Genomic DNA, 16966 nt, shown 5'->3' with positions numbered 1-16966 from the left:
AGAATAATATGATGGTACTTAGGGTTAATAATATTCAAAGCCTTATTTATAGTGTATAGTTAAGCAGTAAAGACACTTGTAATACTAGGTAGACCAAACATGTAGACTTTGTCATTAACAACAAAAGCGCATCCAACGGTATCATTCTGTTTCGATCCTGTGTGTATACTACTGCATCTGGGTTTATCTTGGAAAGAAGGTGTTGATTCTTTATTGTATATCGTAAGGTCAAACATAAAAATGTATAAGATTGATTCTCCATGGAGGTTATGAACACGGATACAATGGAAAAATTGAAGGCGTGTCAACATTTATAAGGTGCAGTAAACGTCGGGTATGAACACCTACATGTGCAGTATAACATGGATGGTCCTCACACCTTCATAAATTAGGATTCCCAAGGACTGCATCTAAAGCTGGGTGATTTGGTTACCTTTAAGACAGGCAAAGTAAGATGCTAAAAGCTGGTCTCGTCTATCCCAAAGTGATGGCTCACCACAGTCAACAAGTATGCTTACAACAGGACTTGATCTAAAGGCACCTGTAGCAAGCCGAAGGAAAGAATGAAGTACAACATCCAGCATTTTAGCATGGTATAATGCACTGAAGAGTAGGTGACAGAGCCATAATCTAAACAGAAACAAACTAAGGAATAATAAAAGCACAACATACATCACTGATTGGCTCCCCAGTTGGTGTTGCTAAAAACTCACACTATATCTAAAGTTTGGAATATTTTGTTTTTAATTGTTTCATGTGTTTGACCACGTAAGATGGCTATCAAAAAATAAACCTAAAAACTTGACATCAGGAGAGATAGCAATTAGCTCTCTATTAAAAAGACTTACAGAATAAAAGGGTCCTACAGGCGAGAAAAGACAACACATTTTTTTTCTCAGGTGAAAAGGTGAAGCCGGTAACCTTAAACCAAGCTTCAAGGCGAGATATAATGTTCTGTAGTAGTCTCTCTGCTGCGGCTGTTGAACGGGATGTAATGTACTGTATATAGTAAAATCATCAACAGATAAAGAACACATAACAGGTGACTGTACTCATTCAGTAATACTGTTGATGGCTGTAGAAAGTAAGGTGGCACTTAATACACTTTTTTGAGGTACTTCATTTTCCAAGATGATGCTACCTGATAAAGAATTTCCAACACGAACAGTTGGAAATTTATATTTATTATATTAAATAGATTTATTATTTAATGATTTCCAACAGAAAGTTTGGTAGTTTAAGAGACCCCTAATAAAAGCAAGCATATTGCCCTTGGCCCTTGACTCACCATTCTTTAAGGGTGTTTAGAGTATCATGTTGCCAGGCTATGTCGTATGCCTTTCTGGTATCAAAGAAGATAGCGACAAGGCGCTGGCGGAGTAGGAAAGCGTTTTGAATAGCTGCTTCCAATGACACTAAATGGTTAATGGAACATTGACCTTGTTGGATACCACACTGTTCTGGAGATAAAAGGCTCTGTCTTTGTAAGTACCATGTAAGCCTACGGTTCATGATTCTCTCCATTACTTTGCATAAAACACTTGTCAAGGAGATAGGGTGGTAGCTTGACGGGCATGCTCTGACTTTGCCAGATTTAAGTACTGTTACAACAATGGCTTCTGATCAGATAGGTGGAAGACTTGTGTGAAGAATACACCATTATACTCAATAGGTGTTGTAGCACTAAATTAGGAGTTACGGAATGGAAGAATAAATTCTTTCCCATCCTCTAGAAATATGCACTACCTGATTATAATTGTAGCATGCGTAAAACAATTATTATACAATTATTATTACTAACTATAATTTTTGTACTGATTTGGTAATCACCTAGAAGCATCAACTTAGAAACCCATAAAAGTGTAAGTACATGTATGGTTGAAATGAGTAAAAAAATCTAATTAAAAAATTCAACAATCTGGATGTTTATTTCATACAAATATATAACATGCTTTTTAAAAATTGTTATACATGTGCAATTACCTTTAAGTTCATGAAGTCCAAAATCAGTGATTTGCAATACCCATCTACTATCAACAAGGCAGTTACTTGATCTTAAATTTCCATGTGAGATTATTTCACTGTCATGTAGGTATATCATACCCTACACAATAATAAGTCATATAAATAGCATAAAAATATGGTGATACTGATATTTTTTTCATCAACAGTTAAGAGATTTCTAATTAAAATAATAGTAGTCTGATTAGATTAATTTATAAAAATTTTCTTTTTACAAAATATCATTACTAAAAAAGTGGAATAATTTTTTAATTGAACACTTTATTTTGTTATTATAATCTGCAGTTTGGTTTTCTATTCTATTTGGTAAGTGTATATGAAGAGGTTTTGTTTTGTCAACTTATGATTAACTTAATTAAACTGTCAGATTAGGGAAAGATTCTTAGCAAACAAATTAAAGCAAATTGAGATTAGACAATTACATATTCAGTGAAATAGCATAGTAATTCAAATTTTTGCCTAAAGTAATTATTTTTGTTAGATTTAACAAATATTTTTGAATTTTTTTGTAAAGAAAATTACATAATTTGCACATAAAATAAAAATAAAAACAACTTTTTATTAAAAAAAAAAAACAACTATATTTTCTGTTGACTTTTATTTACTACAAAATAATATTTCTTACTAAATAACATTTTTTAAAGGTTTAGATTAACACAAAATGGTTGATTATAAAAACAAATAAAAAAATTTATTGTAAACAGTAGTGATACTTTACTATAAATCATAAACAATATTTAATCCTTTCTATTAAGATAATGTCATCTGTGAAGTTTTATTCAAATAGTTAAAAATTAAAATTTTTATAGCTCACATTTAATTGATAAAGATAAGATAATTATTAAAGCTAAATATTAAGCAGATAATTAATGGAGATAAGTTGTGGGTTTTTCCATAATATTAAAACTTAAAATGTGTTTTTCTAGAAATCATGATACTGTTTTTACTTGTGGTGCAACATCTTATATTTAGATAAGGAATCTCTATTTCAAATAAATTAGCATAAAAAATAAAACATGCATTTTTACGACAATTTTAAAAGAGAGCGTTATTAAATCATACAATAAAAAAATATACTGTTAGTCTATATTCTACTGTACATTAATAATATGCAAAGAATGAACTTAGTACTGAATTTGTAATTATACTGTAGTTTCTTTATATTTATTTTTCAAATAATAAATTAGTAAAGTATTTTTGTTAATCTATTTCTAATCTCTTTTTTACAATTACACACACAACCATTCATATTTTCACTCCTTCTTTAACATGTAATAGCAGAATTTTCATCTGTTCTATTTCACACAAAATTTATACACAGAATTACACATTAAATTGAATGCTATCATCAATGATGGTCAATTATTATATGGTACTACAGATCCCAGTTCATTTTTGGTTAGAAGGAATTTAAATGCTAATATTTTTTGTGTACTTTAATCAATTATACAGCTTCAGGGATGGTAAATCCTGAGATTGAATATTGAACACGACCAATTGCCAAACTAATCAGACATACAGCAAACAGCCTACTATATAATCAATATAATCTGTAAATAATATATAACATTATAATATTGAAAGTAAGAAAAAAAGAAAATAATAAACAAGGCCTAAAATTTTATAGTAATGAGGAAAATGTTTTATGTTTATTACTAAAGAAAACATTAATGTGTTGTTAGAGTAATTAAGATAACAATCACTGAAAATAAGATTCAGTCTAACACAATCAAAATAAAAATCTGAATTTGACAAATTAATACAGTTCAACTGATTTTGATTGGATAAATAAAATGTTTTTTCAATTTTCTGAATGAAATGTGAAAAGTTATTTTAATACTAGACTTTAAGAAAAATTTATCATGAAAATAAAATTACCATGATTATTATTATGGCTTACTTGACTATCTATAGATTAGCTGAAGTTAATGCACTTAATTTAATAGTTATTATTATGTAACAGTATATGCGATCTGAGAGGTACTGAAATTATAAGAGGATGCTCACAAAGAGAATGAATAAAATATATCTATATATTTATATTCCCCAAACATATACTATATATTTAAAGCATATATAAAAATTTCCTTTTGAAATTAATAGTTTAATCTGTTTTCAGTTAATTAAAATAATTCAAAAGCATCATCATCCAAGGTACATGTTGGTTTTTCATTTTCTTCAATACCAATCTCTAGAATAGAATCCTTACTTTGGTTTACATACTTTAAAATATATGGTTTCTTGCCTCTGGCATCTACCTTTTGTTGGAATTTTCAAAGGTTAAAGTTTACAATAGCAAGGTATGATGTGATATCCTCACTTTTATTATTCTTTGTATTCAGTAATTATGTTGATTAAGATTAATTTCAATGCACCAGTAACACAGTAGTGATACTAGTGCAACTAGTAGTCTATATTTACATTCTTCACACTATATCATGTATCTAAATCTTGATGAACATTATACACTTCTAACTACAATATAACAGCTAATTGGGAATGATGTTTTTCTTTTTAAACTTTATCTTGTAATATCATTAAAAGTAAATACTTATCATTAATACCACGTGTACGATAAAATTTATGTTTAGTAAAAAGTAACTTTGTATTTTTGTTGTGCATGATCCTTTATTTTAACCCATAATATAAAAATTATTATTATTTTTTATTAATTTTACATTTATCAGACACTACTGTTATTCCAGTTGGATTTTTTTTTACAATAAGTGTGATTTTTTCTTAATTCTTAATCTATTGATTATTAATTTTGATATTATTGTTATTGTAATTTATTTACAGAATTTCATTATTGTATTATTTCTTCTTTCTGTCATTTATTTCACTTTGATGTTTTCTTTTGTAGTAAAAAGTGTTCTGGAATTTTTATGTTCTAGTTAGTTTTCATAAAATTGTAAAATAATTAATTGTTGGTAAAGTTCACACAATTCTAATTACATTTTTGCCTGTGAAAAGTATACAGTATAAATAATTAATAATAATTTAGTGTAAATTTTTGTTTAATCCTTTTTTGTGTGTGATATGAATAAATGGATGCATGTCTTTGGGTTAAGGAAAGAAAGGTAGTTAATGTAATGTGAAAAGAAGAAAAAAAAATGGTGGGAAATAATTTCTTGTAATACTTAGCATAACATATTTTAATGGAGTAATATCAAATATTCCTCTGAAAATACAGTAATATAAATGAAAATACAGTATTATGTTGGACAAGAGTTGTAACAAGCTCTCTTTTTTTAACACTAAATTAATTAAAATTAAAATGTAAGATTAAAATTATTTTTATTTAATTAAGATTGGCATTTTTTGGCCACAACTTTCTTTTAGTTAATTAAAGTATGTGCTTGAAGGCCTCCCAGCCTTGATGGAAAAAATATTTTTATAATTTTAAAATCAATACATATGGTATTAATATACAATAATTGAGGACTGTATTTAAATTATTGTAATATTTACTTTAGAGATAATTAATTTCACAAAGTGATTTCTTACCTAACAAATTGAATAATTTAACTGGAGTCCTTAATGAGAATTACTCATAGTAATTAACTTTAATAATCTCTTTCTGAGAAGCAGATAGATGTCTAGTTACTGTATAAAGTTACCATTGTGTTATAGACAAATAATAATTTTATGTAACTTTCATCACCTGATCATTTTGTTTGACATTATGTTTTCATTATATTATAAAAATGTAATTATCTTTGTTAATAACTTATTCTGTTTACCTTAATTATATCAGCAACCAATGAAGATACAAACATGTTGTCAAGATGCAAATCTTCATTAGCTAATACATCTTCCAGACTACCTCTAGCACAGTATATTGTTAATATACATAAATTACCAGCATCAACACAGACACCTATAAAAGGTATTATGTTTTCATGACGTACATCTCGCATCTAAAATAACAGAAAGAATAAAATAAAAACATCTTAGGTTAATATATCTGAAGCAACCATTATTCATATCTGAATGAACAATTTAATATTTTATAAAAATTTAACAAGGTTGCCATTTAAAACACAGTGTGAGAATAATATCAGCAATAAAAAATATTAGTAATAAGTTACACACTTAGACGCAATAAAATGTTTATTATGGACAATAAATTTCTATTTTACAGATACATAAATATGGTGTAGTCTATGACTGTCAACAATGTTGTAAGCTGTAAGTACAACTGCTCTAGGAGGTTACTTAGTTTGAAAGTACTTTGACATAAGTAAAATATAGGTCTATCAAATGTAAATGTTGAACAATTTTTTATTAGAAAATCGAACAATTTTATTTCTGTTGTTACAATTTATAGTAACAAGTGTGCTAACATCTGGCAGGAGCACTAGTCAGCCTCCAAGCCAATTGATTCTCTGCTAACCTTTTTGTTTGCCTGTACTCTCCTTTCATCTTGATATCAACTGGTTAAAACCTTCTCTGTCCCTTCCTTTTTCCTTCCAACATTCCTTCTAGAACCTAATTAAGAAATATTTTCTTCTTCATAGTACCTTACTTTCTTTTTCTTTATTTATTAGTTTAATTATCCTTCTCTATTCTCCAAATCTATTAGCACTTTTTCATTTTTCGCTATTTATCCATTGACAATGATAAAGTTTCAATTTTTATTTTGCTTTATTGAATAATATTCAGTGTAATGTACATACACTGATTTCCCCGTTCTTACATTATAAAAAATGTAAACTTTAATATATATTTTTAATACTGTCTGGTGCAGTGAATTTTTAAATTTGGTGTGAATAAAATTCACACCTAATTTAAATTATATATATATATATATATATATATATATATATATATATATATATATATACTGTATCACAAAATTCTCACAGGATTTTCATAACCTATTCTACTCATGAAAATAATGGGAAAAGTTCATATAAATACAGAGTTATTCACGGGAACCGGATGTTTTTGAAGTGAGTTGTACTCGGGCGTTCTTGGTGGGAGGGGCACGTGGCTGGTGTCTGACGTTTCCTTTGTTCATAGCATTTACATTTTAGTCGTTGAGATGGAGCCGTGGACGCTAGACCAACGCCTGTAAGCGTATGACAGTTTTGTGCGAAATGACGAATCCGTAACTGCTGTTCAGCGAGATTTCCGCCGTCAGTTTAATATCCATCGTAATGCAAGTGTCCCTTATCGTAACACAATATTGCGATGGGTAAACAACCTTCGAACAAGTGTTCAATATTGAAGAAAAAACCACCGGGTCCCCGACGAACTGCTAGCACTCCGGAGAACATCGAACGAGTAAGGGAAGCCATTGTCAGAAGCCCACGCCGCTCTATTCAGAGGCATTCAGCAGCGTTTCAAATGAGTACAAGTACGGTAAGACGAATTCTGCATACAGACCTGCATTTCCATCCTTACAAGATAGCCATCGTGCAGCAGTTAAACGAGCAAGATTTCACGCAGCGATTACAATTTTGTCGACAAATGCTTACCATTTTTGAAGAAAATGAAAATTTGTTATTGTTAATGAGTGACAAAGCCCATTTTCATCTGAATGGTTTCGTAAACAAACAGAATTGCCGGTATTGGGCAGAAAGACACCCACATCGGCTTCACGAGAGACCACTTCATAGCCCAAAGATGACTGTCTGGTGTGCAATAGGAAAGGTCGGTGTTATTGGACCGTATTTTTTTAAAGAAAATGACGTTGCCGTAACTGTAACAGCTGATCGTTACATTGCGATGTGAATACGTTTTTCATCCCTGAGTTACGAAACCGGGGAATCAATTTTCAACATGTGTTATTCCAGCAGGATGGAGCTACAGCGAGGGCAACGATGGCTGTTCTCCCTAACTTGTTTCCGCGACGGATCGTTTCCAGATTCGGCGACATTCCTTGGCCCCCTCGGTCCCCCGACTTGAGTAGTTGTGTTTTTTTTCTGTGGGGGTTTCTGAAATCGCGTGTGTACGGCAATAAACCGCGTACATTGGAGGACCTAAAGATCGTAATTCGTCATCACATCACCCAGATTGATGTAGACATGCTGCAAAGAATTGAGGCCAGTTACCGTGAAAGGCTACAACAATGTATTGCCCAAAATGGACATCACTTGCCGGACATAATTTTTCGTTCATGAGTAAGTAACAAATGCTTTGATTTAACAAGTGTTTCATTACCAATAAAACTTTTTTAAAGTAAATATTCAATTTTTTATGATTATTTTAAAAACATCCGGTTCCCGTGAATGACCCTGTATATGTCCTTAAGTGCTTCGTTTGCGAGTTACGGCTAGTGAAAGACGGCGGTGAAATGAGGTTGTACTGAAATTTTTAGGTCGTTAATTATGGTGCATAGTTAGTGATTTCTAATGAATTTTGATCTGAAAAATCGAATAAAATAGATCCCAGAATCGTATCTGCAGTCGTTTTTGAGAAATCTGGAGTGAAAACCAATGAATTAGGGTAAAAAAACCCCTGTTTTTTATGTTTGATATACAATAACTTTGTTGTATACATAATACATTATAAGTACCATAAAGTGACACACACACACACACATATATATATATATATATATATATATATATAATCACTGCATAAACTATATCTTAGAAAATCTGAGAAGATTCTGGAATCAAAAATAAACCAATAGTTTAAAAATTAAACATTTTTGTGTTTCATAAGTTTATATTTAAATGAATGTTTACAGTTAAATGAATGTAACTGAAAAAATAATACATTATTTTTCAAAAAATTATGTCTATCAGACAAACCAATTTTACACTTTACAGCATTATTTTTCAATGACAAGAATGAACATTATTATGCAACAACTGTAAAATTTCATATGTTATGTAACCATCTAAGAGATTTTTGACAAATTTACTTAAAAGTTAATTAAAAGATTTTTCCTTTCATAAAAGTAATATTGTCTCTCTATTAATGAGTTTTATTGATAATACTTTATTATACAAACTGAAGTTTTCAGCACTGTCCCTTAATCTGCACACAAATATATACTATAATTTTTTTTATGAGTACTTTTAAGATCGTTTTATTCTGTTCTAATTAAATCATTTTGATTTCATTTAGTATAATTTTCTGCTTTGTGTATTAATATGTATGAACTATAGCCATTTTTGGTCAAATTAATGAATTGTTTAATGCTTTATCAAGATTTTCTCATATTATTACCTAATCCTTCCAGGCAAGTGGTGAAAACATTCCTTCTGAAACCTGTGAAGTAATTAACTATCCAATTCTGATATTAGTATACACACACACACACACACACATGAAATGCAAATCTAATGATTAAAATAAAATAATATTTGTTTATTTATTTTTACTGATTTCAGAAACTACATATATATGTGGCATCTGTTAGATAATTCTTCTCTCAAAAATAGTTAAACGTGTTAATGTGTAGTATTAATTACCTGTTTTAATTCCTTACGAATACTTCTTGTAATATCGATACTTCTTTTATATATTGGTTTAATGGCAACAATACTTCCTTTATATAATCCAATTTGTGTGAAGGCCTGTTTAGGACTTAAATCAGGTACTAGACTTTGAATAACACTTTGCCTGCAAACCTGAATCTGTAAAAAATAATTTTAAAATAATATGTGGTGTATATAGCTTTAACTATTTAATGAAATCTTCATGTATAAGGTTCTCACTGATACATGGCGATTGCAGATAAAAAATTTTTTTTCCAAAAAGTTAAATTCACAACATTTACTGTAAATGCCTCTTTCAAAGATGTTCTACATCTAGTGAAATTTTGCAATTTTGTTTTTTTTTTTCAGTTTTGTCAGGGGGATGCCAATCTACTACTATACACAGAACTCTCCTTTTTATGAGTCAGAGAATTTGATAAAACTTTTATGATGACTGTTTAAAAAGAAATAGCAAAGTGAAGAGCTAAATATGAAACAAGTCAAACAATAAATTAAAATATAAATAAATAAATAAAGATACAGATATAACAGAGATAAATGATACAGATTTTTCCAAAATTGTAATGTCTTTTTATTGTCAAATTTTAAATAATATTATAAACGTGCATGTAATTTTGCTGCATATAGTATACAGAAGGTGACTCCAATCGAAGACGAGTTCAGCAAAATTATGATGAACGATATTTATACAGATCCTAATTTATTAAACAATATAGTTTTTAGTGATAAGCACACATTTTTTAAAAAATGTCAATATAAATTACCATAATTGTTGATCATGGTATCATGAGACACATACACAGTATCTAGTCGAAGTAAATGTATGAGCAGGTATTGTTGGTAGAAGATTGTTAGAGGCTATATTTATTGATGCAAATTTAAATGCAGTGAAGTACGAGGCTTTGCTTCTCGACCATATCATTCTAAACATTCAAAAAGTTGTCTCCAACTTCCAAAACATTTGGTTTTTACAAGAAGGTGGCCTGCCTCATTTCAGTCTTCAGATTTGTGAAATTTTAGATACTTTTTTTCTGGAAGATTGATTGGCCAAAGGGGTCAAAGAGAATGGATAGAGAGATCATCTGACTTGTCACTGTTGGATTACTTTCTATAGGACCACTTAAAGAGTATTGTTTCTCATAATAATAAATCCTAAGATATCGATGATTTACAAAATAGAACTTGAGAATCAGCACAAAATATCCCTAGGGAATCACTGAATAATGCAGTATCATCCTTTCACAACTGACTAGTATACTGAAACAGCAGAAGGAAGACATTTTGAACATTTATTATTGAAATGTAAGTAAATAAGCAAATGTTATGCTTAATAAATAATTTTTTTTTAAATAAATTTATTCAATAATATCCATTTAAACAAATTTTTATAAATTTATTTTTGGCAATAACAGTTCCTTAAATTATCAATTTTATTTTTTTTCAAAACCAAATTTTATCCTGCTGCCATTTTGGGTACATACATTTAACATATTTTTATTTACACAATTTTTCTTGCCTTAAAGAGACCTTTAAAATAATGTATCACACGAAGAGTGTTATCATTTAAAATATTTGAGTTACAACTCCTGGGCCACCCCGCAAGAAGGGTTTGAAATTTTATTTCTCTTCAAAAAGTAAATTAGTTGACCAATACCTTATCCTGAAAGTTAAAGTATTCTATCTGGAACGGTTTTAAAATTGTTAAGGGATTTCTATACTTTTGACTCAATTTGTATATATATGATGAAGTTTTATGTAGATGCTAACTTTTTTTGATTTGATGAAAGTAAGCAGTAACTCCATAAAAGAGTAAAATTTTTAATTCTTAACTGGTTTACTGTGAGTTTGAATGGATAAATACAGCTCAATATGATAAAACATCCTACCAATGGTTAAGGGAGGTTATGTTGGTGTTTGAAATTCAATGTCTTCATTGACTTAGTATTAGACTACCGCATTATATAAATACTTAAAGTGATTTAGCATTAAAATATAAATACTTTTTAAGATTTTGCTTCCCAGTTCTATTTAATTTTGATACATTTTCTCTTTTCATGATGATATAATATTTAATATAATTGTCATGTCCATTTATTGCCATAACCAAGCCATTACAGATGACCTGACATGATGCACATGTCCCTCCCAAACATGACACTAAAATTCTCAACAAGTCCCATGTCAGGCTTGCTAGAGAAAATGATAGTAAAATAATTTACTGTTGCTTTCTTCACAGAGTTGAACAATTCAATACGCTGAGACTACCAAAGTGTAGGTGACATTTAGCCCCACAAAACTTTATAATATTCACGACTGGTAGTAAACTGAACTTCATTATCTCAGAGAAAACAACTCTGATTGTGCCTCTTGTTCCTTAGCTATGTTACGTGACATTGATTGAAAGAGGTAGTGTAAAACAATAAAATAATGTATCCTTTTTTTCTCAAAAAAAGAAAAAAAAGTAATATAAACCTGTCTTACTCAGTAGGAGAAAATAGTCATATCGTAATAATTGAACTGACCATGCTATTTTTTGCAGATGTTTCAGTAGTAGGTATAATAGTTACATCACGTATATCAATCTTCCACAATAAACAAGCTAGTTTCTGTTCATAACGATAATATCTAAAAAAGGAAGAAATTTTTTTTATGAAAAAATAAAACACAATTGTAATTAAGTCTTTTTAGATTTCAACATTAAGTAACTCTACAATGAAAAATTAAATTATAGTAAATTAGAATTTTAACATCAATTGTTATTGATAATATTAGGAAAAACTAAGTATGTTATAATAAAAATTTCACTATTAACAAAAAAAATTTTGATTATAATGACTCAGTGAATTTAATTCCTTCAGACAATTCTTAGATGAGAATTTATGAAATTGAATATTAAATCATGTTTAAAGAGCGCTTATTTCTATTATGTCAACTAGAAGGAAAAATCTTGATTTCTGATTTCATAGTTTTCATAACAGAATGTTCATTTTACAACACTAAAATTAAATTTTTGCAAGGTATACCTCTTGTTTCGCATTCAACACTGCAAAAATATTTTTAATGTATTTTTTTCATAAAACATTACACTTAAAATTAGGATTGTTAAATCTCAATACATTTTTTTGAAATTTAAGCACATATTTTAATCACAAGCTATGGTTGTTATCTAATGGCAGCAATCTGTAACTGAGAAACCAAGGTAAAAGGCAGATTAAGATTGTTTTTGGGGGAACAGTTTGTAAGGGCAAAACAATTGTGGGAAGTGTGAACCATTAATACTTCAAATGAGCAACTAGATCAGGTAAAAAAACTAGAAAAACCTACTTTATTAAGTACCTTATCAGCACTACTTTATTAAGCACACTATATCAGTGTGCAGCAAATTTTTCTCTAACTTTAGCCAAGAAAAATAAGTGAAATTTCAAGCATGATGTACAAAATATGTTAACAATTTCTGTTGTAAGAATTCTAAATAAAATTGCTCAATGCCAATGAACATATCTCTCAAATTTACAATCGAACATATAAAATTATTCATAAGCTATCTTAGAACTTAGTTTTAAATGTTATTTTACAAACGTGTTTAAATATTTCATTGTTTTAAAATGTCAAATTTAATCATAAACATAAAAAAGTATAATAGTTTTTAACTCAAAAAAAATTTTTTCTTCTGGCTTCAAGAATACCGTTTTTTGTAGTTAAAGAAATGATAAAACCTAATGGTCTACACCATAAACCTTAGAAACCTGAAATGACTTAATAACACCTGTAAAAAACAGTTAACCTCATAAAAACAGTTATGACGGATGTGTTGACTTTTAAAAATGCAGGAGTTTATTTCAAATGTTATATTGGAAAGTGTGATGCAAGTGATTGAGCTATTTTTTTTACATTAAGGAGTACATTTATTTGATTACATGAACCTCCACTATCTAAGATTAGTTAACTTAAGCATGAACTATAATTCTCTATTAAATAAAATCTCTTATTACAAATATTGACATAAATTAGATTTAAATAACATTTTTATTAAAAGAATCAAATATCTTGGGAGATTTGAATTATAAATAATAAATAATAAAATGTACTTAATAAGAACAGATGCACCAACAGCAAATAGTAATATTATTGAAAATACAGTGATGTCCATCTTCCATCTACTTGTTTTAATGCAATAATCTCCTCTAAAGCCACATTTGGGTTCTGCAACTGGCTGTTTCCCTCCAACCCATTGAATACGTTTATCATCATAGTATTTAAACTCCTAAAACAAAAATTAAATATTAAAATTTAAAAATGTATACAGGTGTAAAAAAGAATAATGTAATAAAATCTGGTATCAACTTTTACTTCACTGTTCTTGAAAATATTGTACATATCAGTATGACAAAATACATTCATGATCAAAATTTTATAAAATAAAAAAATCAACAAACTACTCATTTTTAGCTTTATTGGCGGTTTATGACATCACTGATAAAGGTACTGTGTAATAGCTAAGGAAAGATCTTTTTAGTTGTGAATTTCCATTTATTTTGGAAGGGAGTCATTTAAAAAATTTATTTTAAAATAATATTTTGATTTTGTGTTTTTAATATTTAATCTTTTATTCAAATATTTAATTTTAGTTCAAATTTATCTTGAATAAGTTTACTATTTTAAAAAATTAAATAATTTTTTGACTGTTTTACTTCTTTTTTCTTACTTGAGTGTTTTTGTGATTGTTAATCATTCATAAGATGATAGAACTGTTTTTTTCTGCGTTTTGGAGAATGGGATTTGGCAGGATTTTTAGTGCCAAATGCTTGCGTGAAGTGTGGTAAGGAAATTTATAATATATGAAAAATGCTACACTTGATCAAGATTTACGACAAAACGTGTAAATAATAATTACAATATTAGAAATTTTAAAAGTACTGCAGAATTGAAACGTGATGCAATTTTTTTGTTTCTAACACCATGTATATAATAGATTGTCTGGATTTTGACTATTCAACTGCTAAGTCAAGTAACTTATTCTTGGTTTTAATAACTGTAAAATAATTAAGGTTATTATTAAATTAATTATAAGATTAATAATGTTATTATTAAGATTAATTATGTTTATAGTCCAGACGGTATCTGATTTCGGTTGGACATTTTCTATGTGATCGCTAATTTTTGCTTTAATGTTTCTGGAATATCATCAGAAATGATTGTTTCGTTATGCGCCACTTGAAAAAGGTGTGGTTAAATTTTTATTAAACAAAATGTAAAAAAATCGCAAAAATACCCATTTTTCCTCCTATTTTTCTAAACTCGGTACTTTTTATTTTAGAGAAAATATCGAGAGAGAATAAAGTTTTGTTATTAAATTTTTCACACAATATCATCGGTTTCAAATCGAAAATACGTGATTATTGAGGCAAAAATAGCAACAAATTTAAAAAAATTAAGAAAAAACAAGATTTTTTGTGAATTTTTTTGGAATACTTAACGTAGGGCCTTCAGATTTTGCCTCAAAGAACATTTTGATCTTATAAAGAAACACGCCAAAATTCAACAAAATCGGTCTGAGAGTTTTTGCACAATAATTTTGCAATTCAGATTTTAAAAAAAAATGCAATTTTTCCAAATCTTGTACAACCTGAAATAAAGTCTGTAGATAGTTTAAAATTTAATCACATATAAAAGAGCACTCAAACTTTGAAAGGCATTTTGAAAAATAAGTCGGTTTATTAGGAAAACCTAGGGAATTGTTCAAACATACTTGAAATTTTTTCTACCCCCACCGCTCCCGCCCATGCTTTTTTTGAGCAGCGCAAGTAATTTTTAATCGACATTCTATCTAGGTTGCACATGAGTGCAGGAGTGGAAAATTTACAGGTGGAAAGTACTTGGAAAGATGAAGATATCTGTCGAAAAAAACAGCCCTACTTCACTTTTAGTTTCGTTGTAAACGGCGGTCGATTTTGATCGGTTATATCTCCGGAGATAATTAACGAATCGAAACTTTTTTTTATTAAATAAGCGTCTTTCCGAGTACTTTTAAGCTGTACTTTTAAAAATTAATTTAGAAAAAATTCGTGAAGCAATTTGTGTTGGGTAAAGTTAACAAAAAACACAGCTCGTATTTGCCAAAAGAAATTGGACTTTAATTGAGAAAGAAAACAACTGAACTTATGTTAATTAAATCATAACCTTAAAAACTAAAAAGAAATTATGAAAATAACATAATTTGATGATACAGAAGAATATCAACTGAAAACAGCATCTGAACAATGATGTTAAATAAATAAAAATAAAAAATACATGAATATACACTTTTAAATACAGATTTTGACAATATACACTTTTGACAAAGCCTGAAAAACAAAAGAACATGAAACAACTTAATTTTAATTGTAAATTTATAAAAACATATATCAATAGAAAAATGTAACTGGCAAAGAGTTGTACTACTGACATATACTATAATGTGACAAATAGCAATGAACGGATGTCATTAACTTAGATAAACGAATTACAATAAATCTTAATTAGCACTGGCCTTTTCTGAATTAAGAACATCAACAAACTTAACGTTAAATAATTAATACATGTAATTCTAGTTTAGTGTAGAAAAAAGGCCACAATGATATTCTGGTACAAAAAGAGTTAATAACAATAATCAAATTGTGATAAGTAAACATAAAAATAAAGAGTTAATTACAATATAATCGCATGTAAAATAGGTATTGAGCACGTAAAATAGGTTGCAGCTGAACAATGACAACCTTATGTAAGTAACCTGTCGTGACTGTACTTAAGTGAAATTGAAAACATGAAAGGCATAGGTATGATGAACTGAATGTTCCACAAATTTTAATGATAACATAACGGTTTAACGTAATAAGTAATGAAAAACTAAACTTGCCTGTAGCACACAAATATTTGTAAGAGAGGAACTCATGAATGAAGGTAAAACGAATACATACAGTAAATTCCTGGGCGTAGTCCGCCGTGGTGTATCAGGAATACAGTGGTGAGAATGTGGCTCGAGGTTGAGCAAGACTGGGCGTCTGAAATGTGTGGCAACGAATTTGAAGAAATTCTGCTTCGCTGAAATTGTAATAAGAAGCTGGAGAAAATTTCGACGTCAACAGAATTGACAGCTTGTAGTAATTGAAGCACTTTCCACAGAGAAGTAATGTAGAATGTGAAGAATAACTTAACGAAGAAACGAGGCTGAACGAACATAGAAAACTGTGAAATCACGAAAAACTGACAAGTAGAATTAGAAAATATTTTAACAGAGAAATACCGCAACGTTTATAAGTGCGAAGACGACGAAAGTATTAACATTAAGTGAAAGAAAGAAAACATCGAAGCCTGGCCCTTCAAGAGGACCAGGATCCGCAGAAGGTGAAAGTCCGAACTAGAATGAATAAAGGCTGGCGTGGTGAGAAGTAGGGGAAGCGAACAAAGCAATGGACAGAAGAGTGTGTGTGTGTTGACAACAAGAGTAG

At 29.1% G+C, this 16966-nt stretch overlaps 1 protein-coding gene across 1 annotated transcript in view; it reads right to left on the bottom strand.

The window, feature by feature from the left end:
• The window catches only part of Gyc32E (Guanylyl cyclase at 32E), a 297263-nt gene that overhangs the window by 38785 nt on the left and 241512 nt on the right, over positions 1-16966 (bottom strand). Inside the window, exons 10-14 of the mRNA XM_075367966.1 lie at positions 13568-13743; positions 12002-12104; positions 9453-9617; positions 5766-5942; positions 1984-2104 (exon numbers count right to left, since the gene is read on the bottom strand). Of these exons, the coding sequence (XP_075224081.1) occupies positions 1984-2104; positions 5766-5942; positions 9453-9617; positions 12002-12104; positions 13568-13743 (742 nt within the window). The remainder of the gene's footprint in view (positions 1-1983; positions 2105-5765; positions 5943-9452; positions 9618-12001; positions 12105-13567; positions 13744-16966) is intronic.

Source organism: Lycorma delicatula, chromosome 6 (assembly GCF_047948215.1).
Source record: "Lycorma delicatula isolate Av1 chromosome 6, ASM4794821v1, whole genome shotgun sequence".
Classification (NCBI taxonomy): Eukaryota; Metazoa; Arthropoda; class Insecta; order Hemiptera; family Fulgoridae; genus Lycorma; species Lycorma delicatula.
The sequence above is the reverse complement of the archived record's forward strand: the minus strand, read 5'-3'. Positions and strand labels throughout refer to the sequence as shown.